Source organism: Grammomys surdaster, unplaced genomic scaffold, assembly GCF_004785775.1.
Source record: "Grammomys surdaster isolate TR1022 unplaced genomic scaffold, NIH_TR_1.0 148, whole genome shotgun sequence".
NCBI lineage: Eukaryota > Metazoa > Chordata > Mammalia > Rodentia > Muridae > Grammomys > Grammomys surdaster.
The window spans coordinates 1,269,348-1,289,638 of record NW_021604606.1 but is presented as its reverse complement, the minus strand read 5'-3'; the positions used below and the strand labels follow the sequence as shown (position 1 = coordinate 1,289,638).

The window sequence follows — 20,291 nt, the reverse complement described above, 5'->3', positions numbered from 1 at the left end:
AAAGAATAAGGAAACAGACATGACAAAAATTGGAGCTGGAGATATGACTCAGGTGGTATCATGCTTGCCTGGCATTCACAAAGCCCTAGGTGCTATCACCAGCATTGGAAAAATCACAGCTGTGTGTGTACACATTTTGTCTTGGCACATGGGACATGAAAGCAGGAGGATAAGTAAGAAATGCTTATTCTCAGTTATACAGTAAGTTGGTCACAAGCTGTGGCTACATGAGACAATGTTTCAAAAGAATTAATTAATGAATTAAAAATGAGAAAATAAATGTAGGACTGGAAAGATGGCTCAGTGGTTAAGAGGACACTCTTCTGTTCCAAATATCCCCAGCTACAAAGTGTTTATCTTTATTTTTAGCAGAGTAACTGTATTTCAAAAGAGAAAGAACTTTAAAATGTACATTCTCAACATCTATGGTTACAGTTGCTAGTTATACAAAACTAATACCTGAATTAAAAACTTCAATTCAGATGCTACTTTCTCTTGACAGTGATTTTACATGTCATAAATCATATCTGATTCAGAAATCTACAACCAAATCATCACTTCACATTTGTTTATTCTTCAGTGTTTATTATCTTATTTTAAAAGATTATTATCCACTGCCCAGAAATATAGACGTGACCTTTGTATGTCTTTCTTTTTGGCTATATCTTCTTTCCTATTATTTATGCTCAAGTCCTAGGAAAATTTAACTTCAACATTCCCAAGGAGAGAATGTCTTATAAGGTAAAGGTGCATACTGAAAAAGTCTGTCAACCTAGCTTGATACTTGGAACCTATGTACAGGTGGAAGAGAAGAACCAACTCCATGAAGATGTCCTGTGTCTGACTTCCACATGTATTTTGTGATTTTGCGGCAGATTATTCTCTCTCTCTCTCTCTCTCTCTCTCTCTCTCTGTCTCTCTGTCTCTCTCTCTGTCTCTCTCTGTCTCTCTGTCTCTGTCTCTTTCTCTCTCTCTCTCTCTCTCTCTCTCTCTCTCTCTCTCACACACACACACACACAATTAATCATAATAAAATAATAATAATAATAAATATGCTTTAAAATGTCTTCCCAAACTGTGTCATTCTTTTCATCTATAAGATAACATCATCTTGGTCTGAGTACAATTATTTCTCACCTGGCTTTCATAAAACAAAACCATCTAGTATTTGTTTCCTGGGATCCCATCCAATTCATTTACATCATCAAGAAAGCTTTATGAGTTTTTTCCTCTCTAGTACTACTCTTACTTCTCTTTTTAGTCCCTTGTATTGATACGATTCCTTTTACTAAAAATTCCTTTATATATGACCTCTCTTTGAGAGTGGTATTAACATGTACTCATCTTTAGTATTAACTCTGTTATCTACTCCGTGCTACACTTTGGTGATATCCTAGGTGTTAACTAAATGCATCCTCTGTCTCTAACATACTCTCTGGTTCATATACTTATAGTACCCAAATATCTATTAAGGTTATCAATTGTCACAAGAGTATCTTTAGATTACTACTTGAAATTATTTCTTAGGCAAAGAAATTTCAACCATTTATGTGCATTAACTGTAAAAAGCATTTTAGCACTTATGAGAAACTGAAAACAGTTGCAATAAGCTATTTGTTTTTAAAAATATGACTGAGTTTAGACAAAATATTCCAAGTAAAAAATAACTTCATCTTAAATTGGCTAATTATGGGTGAAATTAGCCATTTATGTTTCAACACTGATATAAGGCAACCTTGTAAACTATAACTCTTTAATGAATAGTAGTTCACTTTGTAGTTTTATGTTTTCATTTTAACATTTGAGAACAGTTTTCAAATACACTAATTAATCTCTACAATACTATTGTACTCATATTACAGGCCAATGCAAGAAAGCAAATCATAGCAGATTTGAAAGCACAGAGAAAATTCTTCTCTAAGGAGAAATAATAATTTCTGCTATCTTGTTAATATCTTAATAGTCATAAATATACCTTTAGCATAGAAGTGAAGTAAAGCCAGAAATTACTACTTTAGCTTTTACTTAAGTACTATTAAATCTACACTGATTCCTATTTTCCTTCCTTTCTTCCTTCCTTCTTTTCCTTCATTCTTCTTTTTTTCTTTCTTCCTCTCTTAAAGACATTGTCCTGCTATGTAACCCAGGGCTAAATTTGGACTCATAATTCTCTTGCTCCAGCATCTGGAAGGTTGTGAATACAGGCATGTGCTATCACATCCATGTTGCAGTATCCTACATGAAAGTTGTCATTTAAATCATAAACTGTACATTTCAGCAGCATTAGGCACACCACCATGTCAAATATCCCTACCATCCATCTCCACAAGGCTTTTGTCAACTCTAACGTAAACCATGTTATATTTATATCCTTCAGAGTATGTGACTCTGTACTTATAATCTTTCGTCTAAACCCTAGGTAGCAGTGAATCTGCTTTCTATTTCTGAATTTGACTAAGTACTCCAGGGAATGGAATCTTAGCATATTTATTGTCTTATATATCTGACTTATTTTACTTAGCAAAATGTCAAGTTTTAGTTATGTTATATATTAGAATTAAATTCATTTTTAAAGCTTAGTATTGTTTTATTGAGTGCAGAAACTATATTTTGTCTATCCAATTATATGGTAAGAACCACTTGGGTATCCACCTTTGTGCTATTGTGAATAATGCCTCTGAATGCTAGAGTAGAAGTATCTGTTTTAATTCCCTCTTCCATTCTTTTGGGTATATTTCTAAAAGTCAAATTTCTTTATCATATGACTGTTTTTGTTTAACCACCAAATGGTTTCCCACAGTGTTATCTCAACTTTCATTCCCAGCAGCAATGCACAAGGATTCCAATTCGTAGACATACTCACCAATATTTTCTCACATTTATTTGTTACAGCCACCCTATGGCAGCTCATCATAGGAAGGCTTTTGGTTTTGTGCACGCATGTCCTGGAGGGCATGTAACCCAGGGCAGTGTGCATACTAACTACACACTATCTTGATTGACTATAGCCTCAGCCCTTTTTCCTTGTGGCTTTGATTTATATTTATCTAGTGATGAATGACATTTAGCATATTCTAAAGTGTTTAATTTCTTTTCTTAAGACTGTTTTCATTCTTCTGCTTTAAGTTAAACATTCTGATCATTTTTATTCTCTACAAAATTTACTATATTTCCCTTCCCAGTCTAATTAAAGGCAATTTCCCTGCCTTTTAGGGCTCATCTTAGTTAGGCTCCAGGCTCCATTTGTTTCATGCACATTTCTTCTAATAAGAGAATTGAGACTAGACATCCTTGGGGAAGTATGCATTACAGATCTTTGGTACCTAGTATAACATAAAGCATAACATTCCAAAGAAATATAGTTTGGTTAACTAACTTAATACATTAATCAATGCATTTACTGTTGGAATAAGAGAAACAAACAAAAAATTGTTAAAAGATGTTTTTGTTTTGTAATCCTAAGCCCTTGGTATAGTTGGGTGGAAATTTTGTCTTGTTTTATGCTAGTGTGTTTTTTATAGTTCACCAAACAGACTAGATATGCAAGAATTAGTTGAGATCTATATGGAGAATACACATGGTAGATCATGTCAGCTGAATGAGGCAACTAGAAAAGCATAACAGAAGCAGGGAGACCAGTTACAGTTGTCATATCAATGATAGTAGATTTGATCTATACAATAATAGCAATAGCAATGGATACCATGAGAAGTGGTTGGAGTTTCAGGATATAGGTAAGGAAATGATAAAAAGATAATTTCCTCTGTGGGATTTTTAGAAAAAATATCAGGACTGAATGTCTATACCTTTTATTAAAAACATAAATTATATATATATATTCAAAAAATATTTACTTTATTTTTGAGATTATAATACAATTACATAATGTCCTCCCTTTTCTTCCCTCCCTCGTATACCCACCATCTTGGTCTCTTTCAAATTCATGGACTTTCTCTTTCTTAATAGGTTAATATGTATACATATACGTTTATAATTACATGAATACGACCTGTTCAGTCTGTATGTTATATGCAGGTATGTTTTCAGCATTGATCATTTGATACTGGATAGACCATATAATTGGTGTGCTCTTTTCCAGGGAAGACTATTTCTTCCATTCTCAGCATTCCCTACTTGCCTGTCGTTCTCTGTGTGGGAGTGAGGTCTCTTGTTCTCTCTGGATCTACTTTAGCATGTCTATCTCCTGTGAGATTTTATGTCTCCAGTATTGGCAGTAAAATTAAGATCTCTAAACCCCACATTCAGGGTAAGTAAGGACCAATTTATCCCCTAACAGTCACATGCTGTTCCATTTCCAGCATAGTGTGCATGCCCTCATTCTTGTAGGTGTAAACTGTGAACGGAAAAGTATTGGCTCAGGATCCCTGAGACCAAGTTCTTAGTACAGAGGAGATTTATAGCCCCAGATGAACAAAGGGCAAGGTTAAGGGACAAAGACAGAAAATAGAGAAAGGAATAAGAGAAGGGCAACAAAGAGGAGGGGAGAAAAGAGAAGAGGGTGAAGGGTAAGGGGTATTTGGCCTGGAGTGGGACAAAGGAGTGCCTCTGGTTAAAGAGGAAACAGACATGGCACATAGGAAAATGGAGGTTTGTGAAGGTAAAATGGGAAACCCCATGTTAGGCTGAGGTGTTTAATTAATCATTATGACAAAATTAAAAGTAACATTTGACAATAAGTAAACATCATTTTTCAACATTAAAAACAAAAATATTGCTTGCTAACTATTGTTGTTGTTACTTATAGCTGTATATCCTTGGACCCCCTTAACATACTATCAAGATAAATCCTAGCATTTAGCTATTAAAAATATAACTTTCTTTAAAAAGACCACATGAAACATTAATATTTGGAAAATATATTTGTTTCAATGTTTAAATCAAAGAATTGATAATAGTGGTGCCTTGAATGGAATTAGTTGTCAAACACTAAAAACAAGTTAAACTTAGCTTTAGAAGGAACAACTACAATGTATTTACATATATTCTGTTTGTATATGTGATGTTGCCTTGCCAGTATCATTCTTCCTTATTTCATGCATGATGAAAGTAATGGAGCAACAAAATTATGCAAGCATATACATGTGATTTTTTTTTAACATCTATAGAATTTATACCTTTGGATTCTTTTGCCAAAACTTCACTACTCTCTGTTTTTTTTTTATCCTGCTCCTACTTCCCTATGGTATTTTTTGTCACCCATTAAATTGATCACAGATTTTAAAGGTATATTACCATTCTATGTAAGAATTATGTTTATTATAGCCACCAATATTATTTAATAAGCCTCCTAATGTCACTACCAGTTCTCCATTTTTCATTGGATATTTTATTTACATTTCAGATGTCATCCCCTTTCCCCATCTCCCCTTCTCCATTTTATTATGCAAATATTTAGACAAGGACAAAGAAAGAAAAAAAATCAAAGCTGATAAAATGCTGTGAAAATTTTCAGCAAAGAGTGATATAGACAAGTATGGTTGTCTGAATAAAGGTATAACTTTGAGAAATGCATTCACCAGACATAAGTACTACTTCCCCCATTCTATTCTTCTATTTTTGTGTATTTTGTTTTGTGTTGAGACAGTGTCTCTCTATGTAACCCTAGCCGTCCTGAAACTAACTATTTGTAGACGCTGACCTTGGACTCACAGAGAACCACTTATCTCTCCTTCCTGAGTGGTAGACTTAAAGGAGTATACCACCATTCCCAGCTTTCCCACTATTCTTTAGAAAACTTGGTGATTACAGCATTTCTTCAGCACAGAACCAGAAGGTTTTGTAATAAAAATATTGTTGGCTTTGGGTCCAAGTTTCCTCAAGCAGTACTGATTTGCTGAGGGTTTTTTCTTTTCTTGTTCAATGTTTTTTTTTTTTATTTAAAAAAATCATGTTTATGTTTCTTTTCCTGATCCTTTATGGAATTAATTCTATAAATTTCCAGCCAGAGAAACAAATGTCATATTGTATTATTCACGAATCCTCAGCTCACCTATGATCTTTTAAAGGTAGCTTTTTTTGAAAAATATAAATACTGTTAGACATCAAGATTTTTAGTTTTTAATTTACAGAAAAAATTCCATGTCTGAGCCCTCTAACTTCTCAAGAAAACTGACTTTGTAGTTTGGCCATGTTTTCTCCGTTCTCCCTTGTCAGTTTTTTTTTTCCAGTTCACAAGTACAGACAAGATTAGCATGCTTCAAATCTACCAGCTAGTAGAGAAAGATCAAACTTCTGCCTTTCCACTGAGATGCTCTTTTTCAGCTTATACATTTTTGAAAGCAATATATTTCAAGGGCATGGGATATAATCGCTAATTTTGTTGGTGATGAATGAGGCTAAGCGTTGTAAAGATTTCTTTTGTTATTTTGCAGTGTACACAGTAAAAAGAAATGGTGACTAAGAGTACATGAAATATGAGTTAGATAGATAGCACTAAGGTCCTTAATAATATAAGCTATTTAAAAGGATGTTTTTAGATGACTGTTGCCTCTATAAATAAACGAGCACTCCTAAAGCCCCACAAAACCTGTATTTTGTAAAAGATTGTTTTATCAGCATTTACGCATTTATGAAAATAATCAAATTTCTGTATGTTTGATAACAACAACTAGTATTAACAGAGACAGGGAAGAGAATAATTTGGGAATGACTGAATACTGAATTTGAAGTTTTGCTTCCCAATTGGCACTGCCCGATTGCATGCCAAGTATTTTAGCACCTTCCTCACTCCAACTTGTTTCCACAATCTTAGAACGTTAAGATTCAGACATGTACATATTCACACAACTTTGGTGTCTGAAAATATCCTCTGAGTTTTGATGTACAAAGAGGATTGGAGGAAGATTTCTAAGAAATTCTCACAATCGCTATGGCAATTGAAACTGTTAAAAGACTGCATTTATTTAAAAATTTCTCTAAAACAATATCTTAATTTTTGAACTTAATTTCTTTTTTTTTAGATTTTTTAACTTTTTATGTGCAGGAGTTTTGCCTGCATATGTGCCTGTGTAGTACATTCTTGGTGCTCTCCATTTTTCAGAAGAGTGTATAGGATCCTCTGGAACTGGAATTATGGATAGTTGTAAGCCACCATCTGGCTGCTAGGAACCAAGCTTTGGTGCTCTAGAAGAGAAGCAGGCTGCAGTGCTTCTTAACCACTGGGCTATCTTTCCAGTAACTTTTGACAATTTTCATTTACAGAACAGTGCAATCAGGACAATTAGGTGGGGTTTTTTTTGTTTGATTTTTTTTTTGTTTTTGTCTCAGTCGACTAGAACACAGTAAATGAATGGGCCAATGGATTGAGATTACTTCTAAATTACTTTGACCAGTTATCCCAGTGGAATTTTCTAGAATATTTTTTAAAATATTTATTTATGTATCTGTTTGTTGTATGTGTGTGTGCACATGCATGCATGCCTCTCTTTCTGTGTGTGTGTATGTGTGTTGCATGCATAACATGGCATGAATATCCCAGTAAAAGGACAACTTTTTGAAGTCAGGTCTTGCTTTCCACCTATGCACAGGCTCCAGGGATCCAATTTAGACCATCAAGCTTGTATCTTCATGCACCTTTGTCCACTGAGGCATCCTCCAGTCCCCAAAATAAAAATAGTTTATGGAAGTCGAGCATAAGAGCACATGCTTGTAGCCCCAACACTCAGGAGGCAGAAATAGTCAAATCTCTTTGAGTTCAAAAGCAGTCTGGATCTACATAGAGTTCCAGGATAGCAAGAGCTGTATAGTAAGAACATGTTTGAAAACAACAATTTATGAAACTTCTATAATCTGACATTTTCTATTCCCTTATAAGAATATCTGTTAGGACTAAAGCTCAGTTTTCAGTGATTAGCCATGAAATATCAAAGCTAGCAGTGCTCAGTTGTCAATATCAAACTATGAAGCATTTATTATCATTTATGTGTGAGATATTGTATACGAAGCTTCCTGAAGTTTAAAATGTAAGAGAAGAACTCTGAGGTTATTAAAATATTTCCAAAATTAAAGTAGTGAGGGGTCTCAGAGTATTAGAAAGCAGGTTACTGAGATCTTTGTTGTCTCTGCAATCTATTCTGAAGTACCTTTCAATAACTGTGTGTGTGTGTGCCTGTGTGTGTGTGTGTGTGTGTGTGTGTGTAACTGTGAAATCCCTTCCTAGTCTTGACTGTGCATTTTTCTTGGACATTTGGTTTCTTAGTCCTGGTCACAACATACAAAGGGCAAGTAAATTGTCCCCCTCTTCCTGCTTGTATTTTCTTCCTCTAACTGAAAAGAACATTCTTGAATCAAAACACATACTGTGTAACTCCACCTTAGACTTCAGACAGGGCTTGTACAAGGCATTACTTCTTATCTAGCAACCTTCTGTAATAATGACTTGGTGGATTGTAAGGAAGAGCTGAGCACAGTTAAAACACTTTTTCCCAGGATGAACCCGAAACAATCAGACATGTCACTTCAAAATGCCAATTACATCCCCTATGATGTGTTTTCACTGCATATTAGCATATCTATGCATTAAAAGTTTTCACAGAAATGTGGACATTAAAAAGAAGTCATTTTAGTGTCAAAAAGCTACTTTAAAATGATTAATATCAAAAATAAGAAACCGTTTCTGTGACTATTCTTCTAGTTCTATGAATTCCAGGTCTATTTACAATAAGCAACCCAGACAGACCATATACATCCCACTAAAAACATTTTATAGAGACTTTCAAGTGTCTTTCTGGCACTTAAATGCTACTAACAAGATTAACAAGCAGGTCTGGAAAGTATTAGCATGTTTATAAGGCGGTCTGTTAAGGTCGTTCAATCCTCTGACATTGCCAAGGAAATGAACCACAAAGTGACTATTAATAATTCCCTCTCTTCCTCATCTCAATTTATCTGTACATATACGCACATAAATAAAATATTCACATTTCCCATCTATTAATAGTAGCTATGAAGATATTTTCTCTCCTATTGACTTTTGCTGCATCTGCACATCTTAAACTTCCCATGCTTTATCTAGAATCCACTGTAATCTATTATCTGATGCTTTTTATTCTTTTTTCCATTCACAGAAAACTTCCTATAGCATCAATAAAAGAATGGAATAAATGTAATTAGTCTAGCCCTATATGTGATAATATACTTATATTTATAGATTAGCATGAGGTGATTACATATTCAGATAGATTTTTTTATTAATCTTTGGAAGACACATTCCTTATCTTCAGAAACATATTCCTTGTGTTAGATAGATGGGTCACTGAGTAATATCACTTGCTTTAAAGCCAAGAAGACATGAGTTGAAATCCCAGTACTCATATAAAAAGCTGGACATGGCCACACACTCATGAGACTCCCGTGCTCTGGAAGGGCAAAGATAGGATGATCTGGAACTTGCTGGCTGCCAGTTCCTGGTTCAGTAAAATATCTGTCTCAAGATTTGAAGACGGAGAATAACAAGGCAAGATTCCTGACATGCTCTTTTGGTCTCTTTCATGCACAGTTTTGTATAGCACCCTATATATGCATAACATACACGCACACACATACACACACATACCATGATCATTGTCCCACATTTCTTGATAAATTTTTGTTAAAAGTACTTTCAGTCCATGAGATTCTTCATAAGTAACACATATGGTAGCACAAAACTCAGTGTGTAGGGACATCATGACTATAGTTGGTCCCAGACCATAAGACTTTGCCTTGTATAAACATTTGATCAGAACTTGACTTTATTTGGTCTAGGAAGTGGAAATGGTGTGAACTTCAAAGATAAGATCAAAAGTAGAGTTGTTCAAATACACTTACAGTTTAGAATGTAATGTGAAATTCAGTCTGGGATATCTATTAGGTTCCTGTCTTAGTCCTAATTTCAGGAAAGCTCTGAAAGATGTAGTGGGATGTAACACAAAAGTTCTTTGTTTTTTTCTAGCATTAAGTCCACAGCATAATGCTCATATTAGGGCCGAGAATGTTTTTTCTCCTTCCTTTGTTACTTCAAGCTACAAAAAGTAACTAATGATCTTCACATGACAATGGTGACAGAACCTGATTGTGTAGGTAAAGCCAAAGGGGGGGGGAACTACTAACATTACGAAGAAGGGATAAATGGGTTTTTAGGGGTGATGTCCAAGGTGGCAGTCTCCCAAAAGTCAGTTTCCAATCTATAGTATTGAAAGTTGAAATGTATGGGAAGAACAGACATACAGCAATAGCAGTGCTGATTCTAAATATCAGATTTCTACTCATTTATTAATCTTTTCTAAGCAATCAAATTATTTTTGCTCTAGTTGTTTCATTATCAAATATTGACAAATTGTGATAAGGATTAAAAATAAACAGAACTAAGTGCTTCATTGTATAGATCAAGGCGATAGTCAAACATTCAGCACACAGTAACTGCATATCAACTTGGATTTTCTTTTTGGGTAGAAAATTATATGGTCCATGACTATGAAAAAAATCTGTTTACAGAAAGCTTTCTATGAAGAAAAAGTGACCAACGGGGGGAAAAAAACTTCATTGTAAGTCAACAAAGAAGCAAGTAAAAAATTCCACTTTACACTGACTCTTTGACATCCAGTGACTTTGGGGACCAAGAGGGATGTGAAGAAGCTGAGAAAGAAAAACAGAAAAAAAAACTTGAAAGTTTAAGAAAAAGCACAGTTTCATTCCCCAAGTCCTTAATGATATCACAAAAGATGTGATCATTTGTTGAATGCTGACAGTGAGGTAGATTTCACTTAGGACCTGCTTTCAGTCTACTGAGAAAAGTAGAGATTGTTTTTCTCTTTTGTACAAGGATTTTAAAATTTGCAATATGATAGCACTGATTTATACAATGCTTTAATTTTTTTAAGAATAAAGGTATACACATATGTGGGGAATGAGGAAAGGAGGGGAGAGAGGGTGAAAGGATGAATACATGCCTCTGTCTACCCCCACTTCACCCACTCCCCTCCTGGAATGGCAGAGGGGTGGAGTGAATAGGATTTAAAGTTTTACTGCTGAGAAACGGACATTTTCTGTATCCAGGTCAGTGTTCAAAGGCCTAATGCTCTAAGAAAATTATCTGAAGGGGAGAGGCAGTTCAGGGTTATTAAGTTATTTTAAAATGTTGTCTGGTCTGCTGCTGACCTTTGTGAAGGGAACAGGATGCTTCTTCCCAGGGGGACAGGATAAGAGGCAATTAGAGAAGCCTAGGAGAAGCTCAGGAATGTTTGAGAATTTGCACAAATCTCAAACTGGATGGGAACTCTTAAAATTAAAATAAACTAATTTGATCATGGCTATATTTGGGACCTAAAAAATTCCAAATATGTAGCTCATACTGGCTGTATCTCTTTGAGCATTTCCTCAAAATTCTAATCCTAGTTATGCTTTAGAAATGTCTTAGACCTCAATTTAGTTTGAACAGATATGAGCAAAGCCACTCACAGTTTTTGAGTGATATGTGCTTTAGACTATAGGTTACAATTAACATTTTTAAAAGACTGAACATTTCTTAACTGTAGTTATAACAGCATAATAAGAAATGTATTATATATAAGTATATATAGTCTCTTTAAAGCACTGCATATATAGACTATTTTGGCATCATCCTGTAAAGTAAAACTTTATACTCTGTGACATTATTTTAAGGCTCTGGCTATCAAACTCCCAGTTCCCAAATAGGTCCTACATACATGTTCAATGAAGTAGACTGTATCATAAATGTGCAGAATCACTGATCACTAAGAAAGAGAAGAGACCCAATAAATAGTATGCAAAAACAAAAGACTGTGTTTCTTTGCAACTAAAGCCAGGACTCAGAAAGTTCCCAGCAGTTACTTCTACTCCCTTATTTTTTCTCATTGTATTAGTTCTTTGGGAATACATCATAGGGGCCTTAATTGCATTCACTTTCTTTTCACACTTCCTGACTCATTCCTTCATGCTTACTCGATCAATCTTGCCGCCTCCTCCTCCTCCTCCTCCTCCTCCTCCTCTTCCTCCTCTTCCTCCTCCTCCTTTTCCTCCTCCTCCTCTTCCTCCTTCTCATCCTTTACTTCTTCCTTCCCCTCCCCTTCCTCCTGCTATTGCTCCTTCCTATAAAATATACTTTGTACTGCTCATATATTCCTGGATGTATGGCTTTCACTGAATATGGCCAACCCACCAGGTGTCATAACCTTAAAGAAAATAGACTCTACCCTTCTTTTTTATTGGATTTTTTATTTATTTACATTTCAACTTGAGCCAGTATCAGTTCCTCAGCCAAGGGTAGGATGGTCTTCCTATTTCCGTCTCCATGCTATTTCCTTACGTTTAAGGGGAAACTCAGGTTCAGAGGGGCTGAGTGAAATGACAAATTGTACTAATAGATAAAGAAAGACTAAGATTGAATTCCAATTTGGGTAGTGCTAAGAATAGAATCAAGGAATTTGCACATGCAGGAATTCAGGGTTTTACATGTGCAAATCAGATATGTATGTTAAGTGTCATTTTCTATAAGACAAACAACATGAGACAAGAGAAATTCAACAACAATTCCAGTATAGGAGGATGGAGATATGACTAAGCTGTGCAAAGGACATTTTATATTCTCATGGAGGACCCAGTTTTGGTTTCCAACACTTAAATTGTAACTTGCCCTCTTCTGACCTCTACAGCAATAGGCACAAACAGTATACAAACATACATACAGGTAAAATGTTCATATACATAAAATAAAATAATTTTAAACAACAAGGTTTTAAACTAAAATGGTTTTTAAATATTAGACTTTCTGTTTAAAATGTATAAGAGATGTATTCAGTCCATCAATCTAAATTGATACAGAAGTGATAGAGATGGAGCTTGAGGGAGAGCACTTGCCTTGACACTGGGCCCCATGTTCAGTATGGGAAAAATGTTTCCTAAATATGAGAAGGTAAAAAAAAAATGTCAGGAAGGTAAAAATCACAGAATATAACTGGCATATGGTTATTCATTTTATTCCTTCTTTAAAATATTTGCCAAGCATGTGCTGTGACAAAATACACTAGAAAAAACCCCACAGTCTATATTCTTGTGAGGTCTGTTATTTAAGTTATGAATATACAACAGAGCTTATAAAACTGTGAGAAAGGGATGTAAACTTTTCATAGATTTATGAGACACAGAAGATACTAATGTATCTCCCAGTGAACTATGCAAAATCAAAGGCCAGAATCAATATTCTGCATAGAACTTTGGCATCTTATTAACTTTCTTTCAGTTAATTTCTTAACCTGAGTTGTTTTCAGGATTATATCATCAATTAAGCATTACTGACTATTCCTTGACTGTAGTTTCAGAGCTTAATGAGACTCCACTAATGTGACCTTTGGAGCCATCAAATTGTAGAGGAGAAAGCACAGCAGAGAAGACTGACCTCTGGGTTATCTTGGTATACTGCCTTCAAAAAGTCATAGCATCAGGGTTTTGACAGTGATGTTAGCTATAGATATTTACCAGTATTCTCCAAGAATGACTGCTCAAATTAAGCAGTGGATTCTCTTTTATATTTATTTCATATCATCATTGGTGTTAAATTGTTAAGTAAAGACTTTAATGTCACTGCCCTTTCCATCCTGATTAGATTGATGGTAAAAGAAGAATCTTCAAGAGTGTTATAAAGATTCATTTTCACTCCTCAAGATAACTGTCACAAACAATTTCTATTTCAAAGCCAACATTCATAATATGAGTTAATGTTAGGACTGGAAATGACCTATAATATCTCATGGCTCTGTCTCTTTGGATGACAGGGGAAACAGAGTCCCCACCCCATCAAAATGATTAACAAATACTCAAAGAGCTAGTTTTTATAGAGAGGGGAATGAGATTTTAAGTCCCTTGGTGCAACTTTTCTTAACTTTCCCACTACATAATGTCAGTTGCTAAAAGTTGTTTTGAAGGAAAATATACACAAAAGGATGATTTTACTAGAAACAGCACAAAACTGTGCACTGCTCAATGTGTCCATATTCTATAACTAGCTTTGCCAGGATTCAGCTAATATAAAAATGAAAGGTCAGAATACTAGTTATAGTTCTTAGGATAGCAAGCTAAGAGTGAGAAATAGAGGAACATCTTCCAAGTCAGTATAACAAGAACACTGACATCTTATCTAGGCATCAGTTGATCAACTCTTTTTCAGCTGATATACTCACTGTAAACCAATCAATATGGAGATATTTCACATGACAAAGCTCAGAGACAGCTAACCACTGCTTCCTCTGTGTATAGATTCTCATACTGAAATTGAAATCAGTAATTCAGAGAGGGAAACAATGCAAAACTCAAGTTAGAGGGACTCCTGGTACGACTAAGAACAGGAGCATGGATGGCAGAGAAGTAAGTATATTTTAACCACGGGGGCATTTCAAACCTGAAAATTAGTGTTGGAATTAGGAACCAAAGTGCTACAGTATAAGGGAAAGGCATTGTCATGTCTCACAGGCTACTGCAGTTAAGGAGTGTCAATACTGACATCAGAGTGCAGTCTATGAACTAAAACTGGAATGTACACTGGAATGGACAAGATACAGAAGAACACCACCACCAAGAGATACGTCTAGGTAGATGGCCACAATTCCATACAGAAAATTAAATGCACACATGTCTGGAGCTATGGTAATAACAGGCCATAGAAGACTGGAGAGTCAGAACTCAAAGCAGTAATTGTATCAGGCATAGCAGTGCTAATGAGAGATGTTGAATAAAATAAATTTTGACTTTAGTCAGGGAATTTTTATTTTTGCTAAGCAAGAGCCAATTAGAAAGCTTTGAGCAACTTAGATATGATAAATGACTATAGAAACATGCCTGGAATTGCGAGTTGGAAAAGACTAGATCATGGTCACACATATGTGCATGCACACACAGACACACACACACTGATACACAGACACACACACACAGACTTGTCAATAGGAAGAGATCAAAAGTAATTTGAACTTTGTGTGCATTATATGCTTTAAAAAAACGTTGGACATTTAGTTTCCCCAAAACCCCAATTGTCATTCCCTCATGAACTACCTCAGAAATATTTAGAAAATAACCTGGTGCAATGTATTATTGCTGATGGAGTCAGCAGGTTTGCTATTGGGTTTTATTAGTAGATTCATCCCAATATTTAGCAACCACGGTGTCTTTTAAGGAGGAAAATGACCAGCTTCTCTAAAAAGCCAATCTTTCCTAAGGGACAGCTGGCAGAAATTTAAGGTGAAGCAGTTCATCTGGTAATATGGAAAAGTAGCAGAAAATCAGCCCTCAGCTAGAACTAATCCATGTAGAACAGGTTATGACCTCAATTGGTTGCTCCGTTTCTGTACCAATGGGAGACAGTAAATAGCATTTACATTCTTCATGAGTGAGTGGAGACTAGAGACGGTGCTAACAAATTTAATAACCAATATCTGGGCTGTTCTACTCATGCTATCCCAGGGAAAATATTACAGAGCTGGAAAAGGTCCAGAGGAAAACAGCCAAGACGATCAAGTGGAAAGCTTATCTTTCATTCAAGGACAGACTAAAGGACTAAAAAGGATTAGTATTTCTCAAAGCATGAAGATGGAAAGAAAAAGCATTAGTCAGAGGATGTGAGATTAAAATCCGTAGTGGGTAAATATAAATGTCTTCATTGATTTCAAAACCATTTAATGAGAGCCAATTGTTGAGGTCAAGGGATGTAGACTTAAAAGAAAGTGAAACATCATTGATTTATATAGAATTCAGTATACTCATGGGAGTTATTTCTAAGACAAGACTGAAGCAACATGTGGTAAAAGTATTACATAGCTTTGGATAAACTTCACTGCTAGTCATTTTTTAATACATAGCAACTGGAAATGACCCACCCTAATTTTTAAGATGAAAATTAGGTTAACTAATAAGCAGACAAAGAGAAAATACCACTCATGCCTGTATATGGGATAGAGCCCTGGGCTAGTTGCCCTGTTAGTATGATTCAGTGCAATATTTCTTATGCTTTTATTATGGCATCTATGTTGGAACATCCTGCATGAAACTTTGGGACTCCTAAATTCTTCTGCCACTCCAGAACACAGAAGAATAATTTTCTACCTCATTAAGTAAGCACGAGAGTCCTAGTTCTTGGCTCTGTTTGGTTTACCCATATGGGAGTATGAAACATAAAAAAGGTGAAAGAAACCCTAACAGAACACAGCAGCTGGTTAAAGGCTATTATACTGAAAATTTCATGAGTTTGACAGTAAGCCAAACAAGTACAAAATGGCAGAGAGTAGAAAAAACAGTTGTAACAGGTTGAACAATGTTGGTGACTATTTTTTAGTGGCAACGAAAGCTGTGATCAAATAAACTGATAGAGGTGCTGGCAGAAATGAGAGCCTCAAGGGAAAGGGAATATGAAAATTCAAACAGTGATGTTTGCTATCAATGATAAACTAGACAAATATGTAGAGTGAAGTATGAAAACGGAGCTTCATAGCATCATATGAAAAGCTGATGTCAAGACATACATAAACACTGCCAGCTTTCCAATCCATGACAAAAATATTGTCAATGTCTTAACATCTTGAGAATGAATGCCTTAAAGTCAGCACAAAAAGTCCACTGAACCGTATACTTAAAAGTATTGAATTTAAAACTAAAAATTACATTTAAAAAAATAAGTTCAGATTTTAGTATTCTGAGTTTAACATGCCCATCAAATGACTCAACTCATTGATTCTGATAACTGAAAAGGGTCTTAGATATTATTTAAATTAGCACTGTATTTTATAAATGAGAAGTTAAGGTTTGTATAAGTTAGTGATCTATCGATGATCACATATCTAAGTAATATCAGAGGCAGGGCTAGAATTTGTGTTTTCATCACAGTCATCCTTCAGTGTGTAAACAAGTGTTGGGTAAATAGGATATGGAATTGCTCTCTACTTTCACTGAGAAACAGCAGAGACCAAATCACTGTGAAGTAGGGGAATTACATCATCTTAAAATTATCTAAATTGTGGATGGCTCAATTAATTTCTACTACCATATAGCAAACTACCGGGATCTCTTTTATTAATTCAACACTAGAGTAGTGGTTTTCAACCTTTCTAATGCTAAGACCCTTTAATACAATTCCTCATGCTGTGGAAAATCCTAAATCCATAATTTCATATTTTTGTTCCTGCTATGAATTGTAATGTAAATATCTGGTATTTAGAATATCTGATATGTGACCCCTGTGAAAGGGTCACATGACCCTTAAGGGGGTCACAATCCACAGGTTGAGAACCAGATCAGTCAAGAAGCACAAGGAAAGGATGGTAGAAATCTGTGTGAGACTGTTAATGAACCCTACACAATTATTCAGAGAATCATTGTATAATAATGATTTTCAGATGGTTCATACACAAAGGTAGAAAAAGAAACTTTTGTTGCAAATCATAATGGAAATGGATACAACTGAGAGCTTTATTGGAAGTGCTAAGTCTTCAATATCTTAATCTGAAATGAAATCTGCACTGACAAAGACATTGATATAGGAAACCACTACAATGAGTTTAAAGGAAGGATTCCATAAAATACACATGCATGTTTAAATCTACATATTGCTGAGTAAAATATGTACCTTAAATTGGCATTTAAAATATGTAATTTTGAGTCATGAAATGAAAGAATTCAATGTAAAAGTAATGAAGTGTTTTGAAAATTAGGAAAACTTAAAAGTAGGATTATAACATGTAAAAGGAGGTTTTTTAAGTTCAAAGATATCTCATTTGGGAAAAATTTAATAAAATAAAAGTTAAACAATGTTCTCGAAGAACAAGTCTTGCTTTAGAGAGTCTCTAAAGTCCCTTCATCCTCATCTTTTTTTCTTTTGAGTTAACAAAATAGAGGAAAGAAATCACCTTTCTTGAGAACTGAAGTAATGAAGATCTAGGACTGCAGTTATTGCTTTGGAACTGAATTATCAAGAATTGATTGATAGCAGAAGAATAAAAACAGACTCGATGAAAGATGGCAGGCTGAATAACTGGGAAAACATTTCATATTTGTATTCAAATTCGTGCCAAAGAAAGTTCAACGATGTTAGTTGCTACTGAAGACTATTTCATAAATTCCATTCCTTCTAATTGTTGTTGGGGGAGCCAATTCAAAGTTAGACTTAAATTAGATACTTGCATGATTGATGAGAGATTGTTAAAGCATCATAACAACTCAATATCCTTTCTCCTCCTTGTCAAGTTAATATATCAAAATTTATGTTTCATACAACATATATACTTTTACTCTATTCCTTTGAATGTCACAAACTGTTTCAGAAAAAAAGAGTTCCATTCTGATGCTATTATACCGTAACTAAATTTAAGTGCTACATGTTGAGAATGAGCACCTCAGCTTCACAAATTCTGGACTGCCTGTCTACGGGTTATATGACACTTAATTCATTTAAACAGTTTGTGAAAGTATTACTTGATAGATATTTCACCTCTGAGGAAGAAGAAATGCAGAAACCACCTACATAAATAATTATTTTCCTGTCAAATATTCACTCCTACTATCAATGATATTACCTGGATATTTTTGCTCTACTGTAAAACCTCTGCTCACCATCCGAAACACACCATATATGCTGCATTAAATGTATTGTGCATAAAAGTGATTCCATATTACATCGAAAATTTACAGAACTAATTTTAGCATGAATTTATTATCTGTGTTTCCTTAGGAGTAAAACAAAATAGATATTGCAGATGAGGGTAATGACTGTTAAAAAGAAACTCATTCATGAACATACACAGATCAGGTACCACAAATTCTTTTGACTTACTTGATATAGTAGGGCACTTTGTTTGGTGAGATGGCTCTCTCCCAGGGACCCTGGACTGAAGCTGTAAAAAGAAAAAAGAAAGAAAGAAAAGAAAGGTAAGGTAAGGAGGTCAAATTTATGACAAACAGGAAAGACAATATTAATCTCCAGAATTACAATTTTACACTGATACTGGTCTGTTTGTTCAATTGCCCATAAAGAAAGGATGGATTAACCCAATGCTCTGAAATTTCTGGCCTAATCTAAGTGAAATTGAACTCAGCCATGCACAAAGATAAATGCAAAGGGCTGGGGGATCTTTCTATTGCTAAACCTATACAAGAATTACGAAAGGATGAGCAAATTGAGAGCTTTACTTCTTCGAGTACTTGCCTCATATTAATTCCTGTTGTTGATTTTCAATATTTTATTATTTGATTGAATTTTATACATTTATCAAGTGAAATATCCTCTTATGATATATTATATTTGAATTCTACATCATTGAAATCAAGATGCTATGCTTATCAATCTGGTATACTTATTTTTATTTGGTTAAAGAAGATCCAGATTCATTTACCAATTACATGCTTAATGTAAAATGCTTAATGTTAAATGGCAGTTGTTCACCATATTAGTGGAAGAGAAAACCAAAGGTGATAGAATGACCCCCAATGACAACAAAGGATAATAGAATTTTATGAACAATCTGTGAGGTCATATATATGTATACTGTCTGCATTTGGAATTCATTTAATGACTTTATTATACATAAGTCAAACCAATTATCTTTAAATTGTCTATTTTTTTCTAAATTTAAGGTGAGGCCTCTCTCTGTGTCTTAGACTGACCTTGAACTTATCATTTCCCCTTCTTTAGCTCCCTAAGTAGCTAGGGTTACAGGTATGTGATATCATTACCAGCTTTCCAACTGTTTTTTATGATGCTTGAATTGTGGGGTTCCCCCCTTTACTGAAGCTGATCCACTAAAAGCATCGTTTTTGTACTGTTTATGTCTGATCTTTTTCTTTCCTGAAGATAAAAAATTCTGTGCAAACTTCCTCCTGAATAAACTTTTAAGACATGGGAATTTCAAAAAATATATATTCTGGGTTCAATATTCAGTACAGGAGAAAAAAAAACAGAACATGAAGCACCATCTGAATTAGAAATATAAGAAGCATTCTTATTCACATCTACCAATTCTATGTGTGCGTGTTTTTTTTTTCTGAATCTTCATCCCACTAATAATTGGAAGCACAGCTGATGCTATTATTTCCTTCACTGAAAATTTCCCTTCTAAATTAGTCTCACAGTAAATTCACTTCATAGTGTATTGAGATGTAAGAAAACGTCAAAGCTAATATATCCTTGACTACACTGTAGAATATGAAAGAACAGCTTCTAATAAAAGTTAACTTCCCCCATGTCAGACAATTTAAGGGTAATGAAACTCCAGCTTCTTTGTTTTATATAGAGTAAT

At 34.7% G+C, this 20,291-nt stretch overlaps 1 protein-coding gene across 4 annotated transcripts in view; it reads right to left on the bottom strand.

The window, feature by feature from the left end:
- The window catches only part of Dmd (dystrophin), a 1,212,244-nt gene that overhangs the window by 202,610 nt on the left and 989,343 nt on the right, over positions 1-20,291 (bottom strand). For all 4 annotated transcript variants that reach the window (XM_028765040.1, XM_028765041.1, XM_028765042.1 and 1 more), the window contains one exon: positions 18,830-18,890. In XM_028765040.1, coding sequence (XP_028620873.1) covers positions 18,830-18,890 — 61 coding nt within the window. The remainder of the gene's footprint in view (positions 1-18,829; positions 18,891-20,291) is intronic.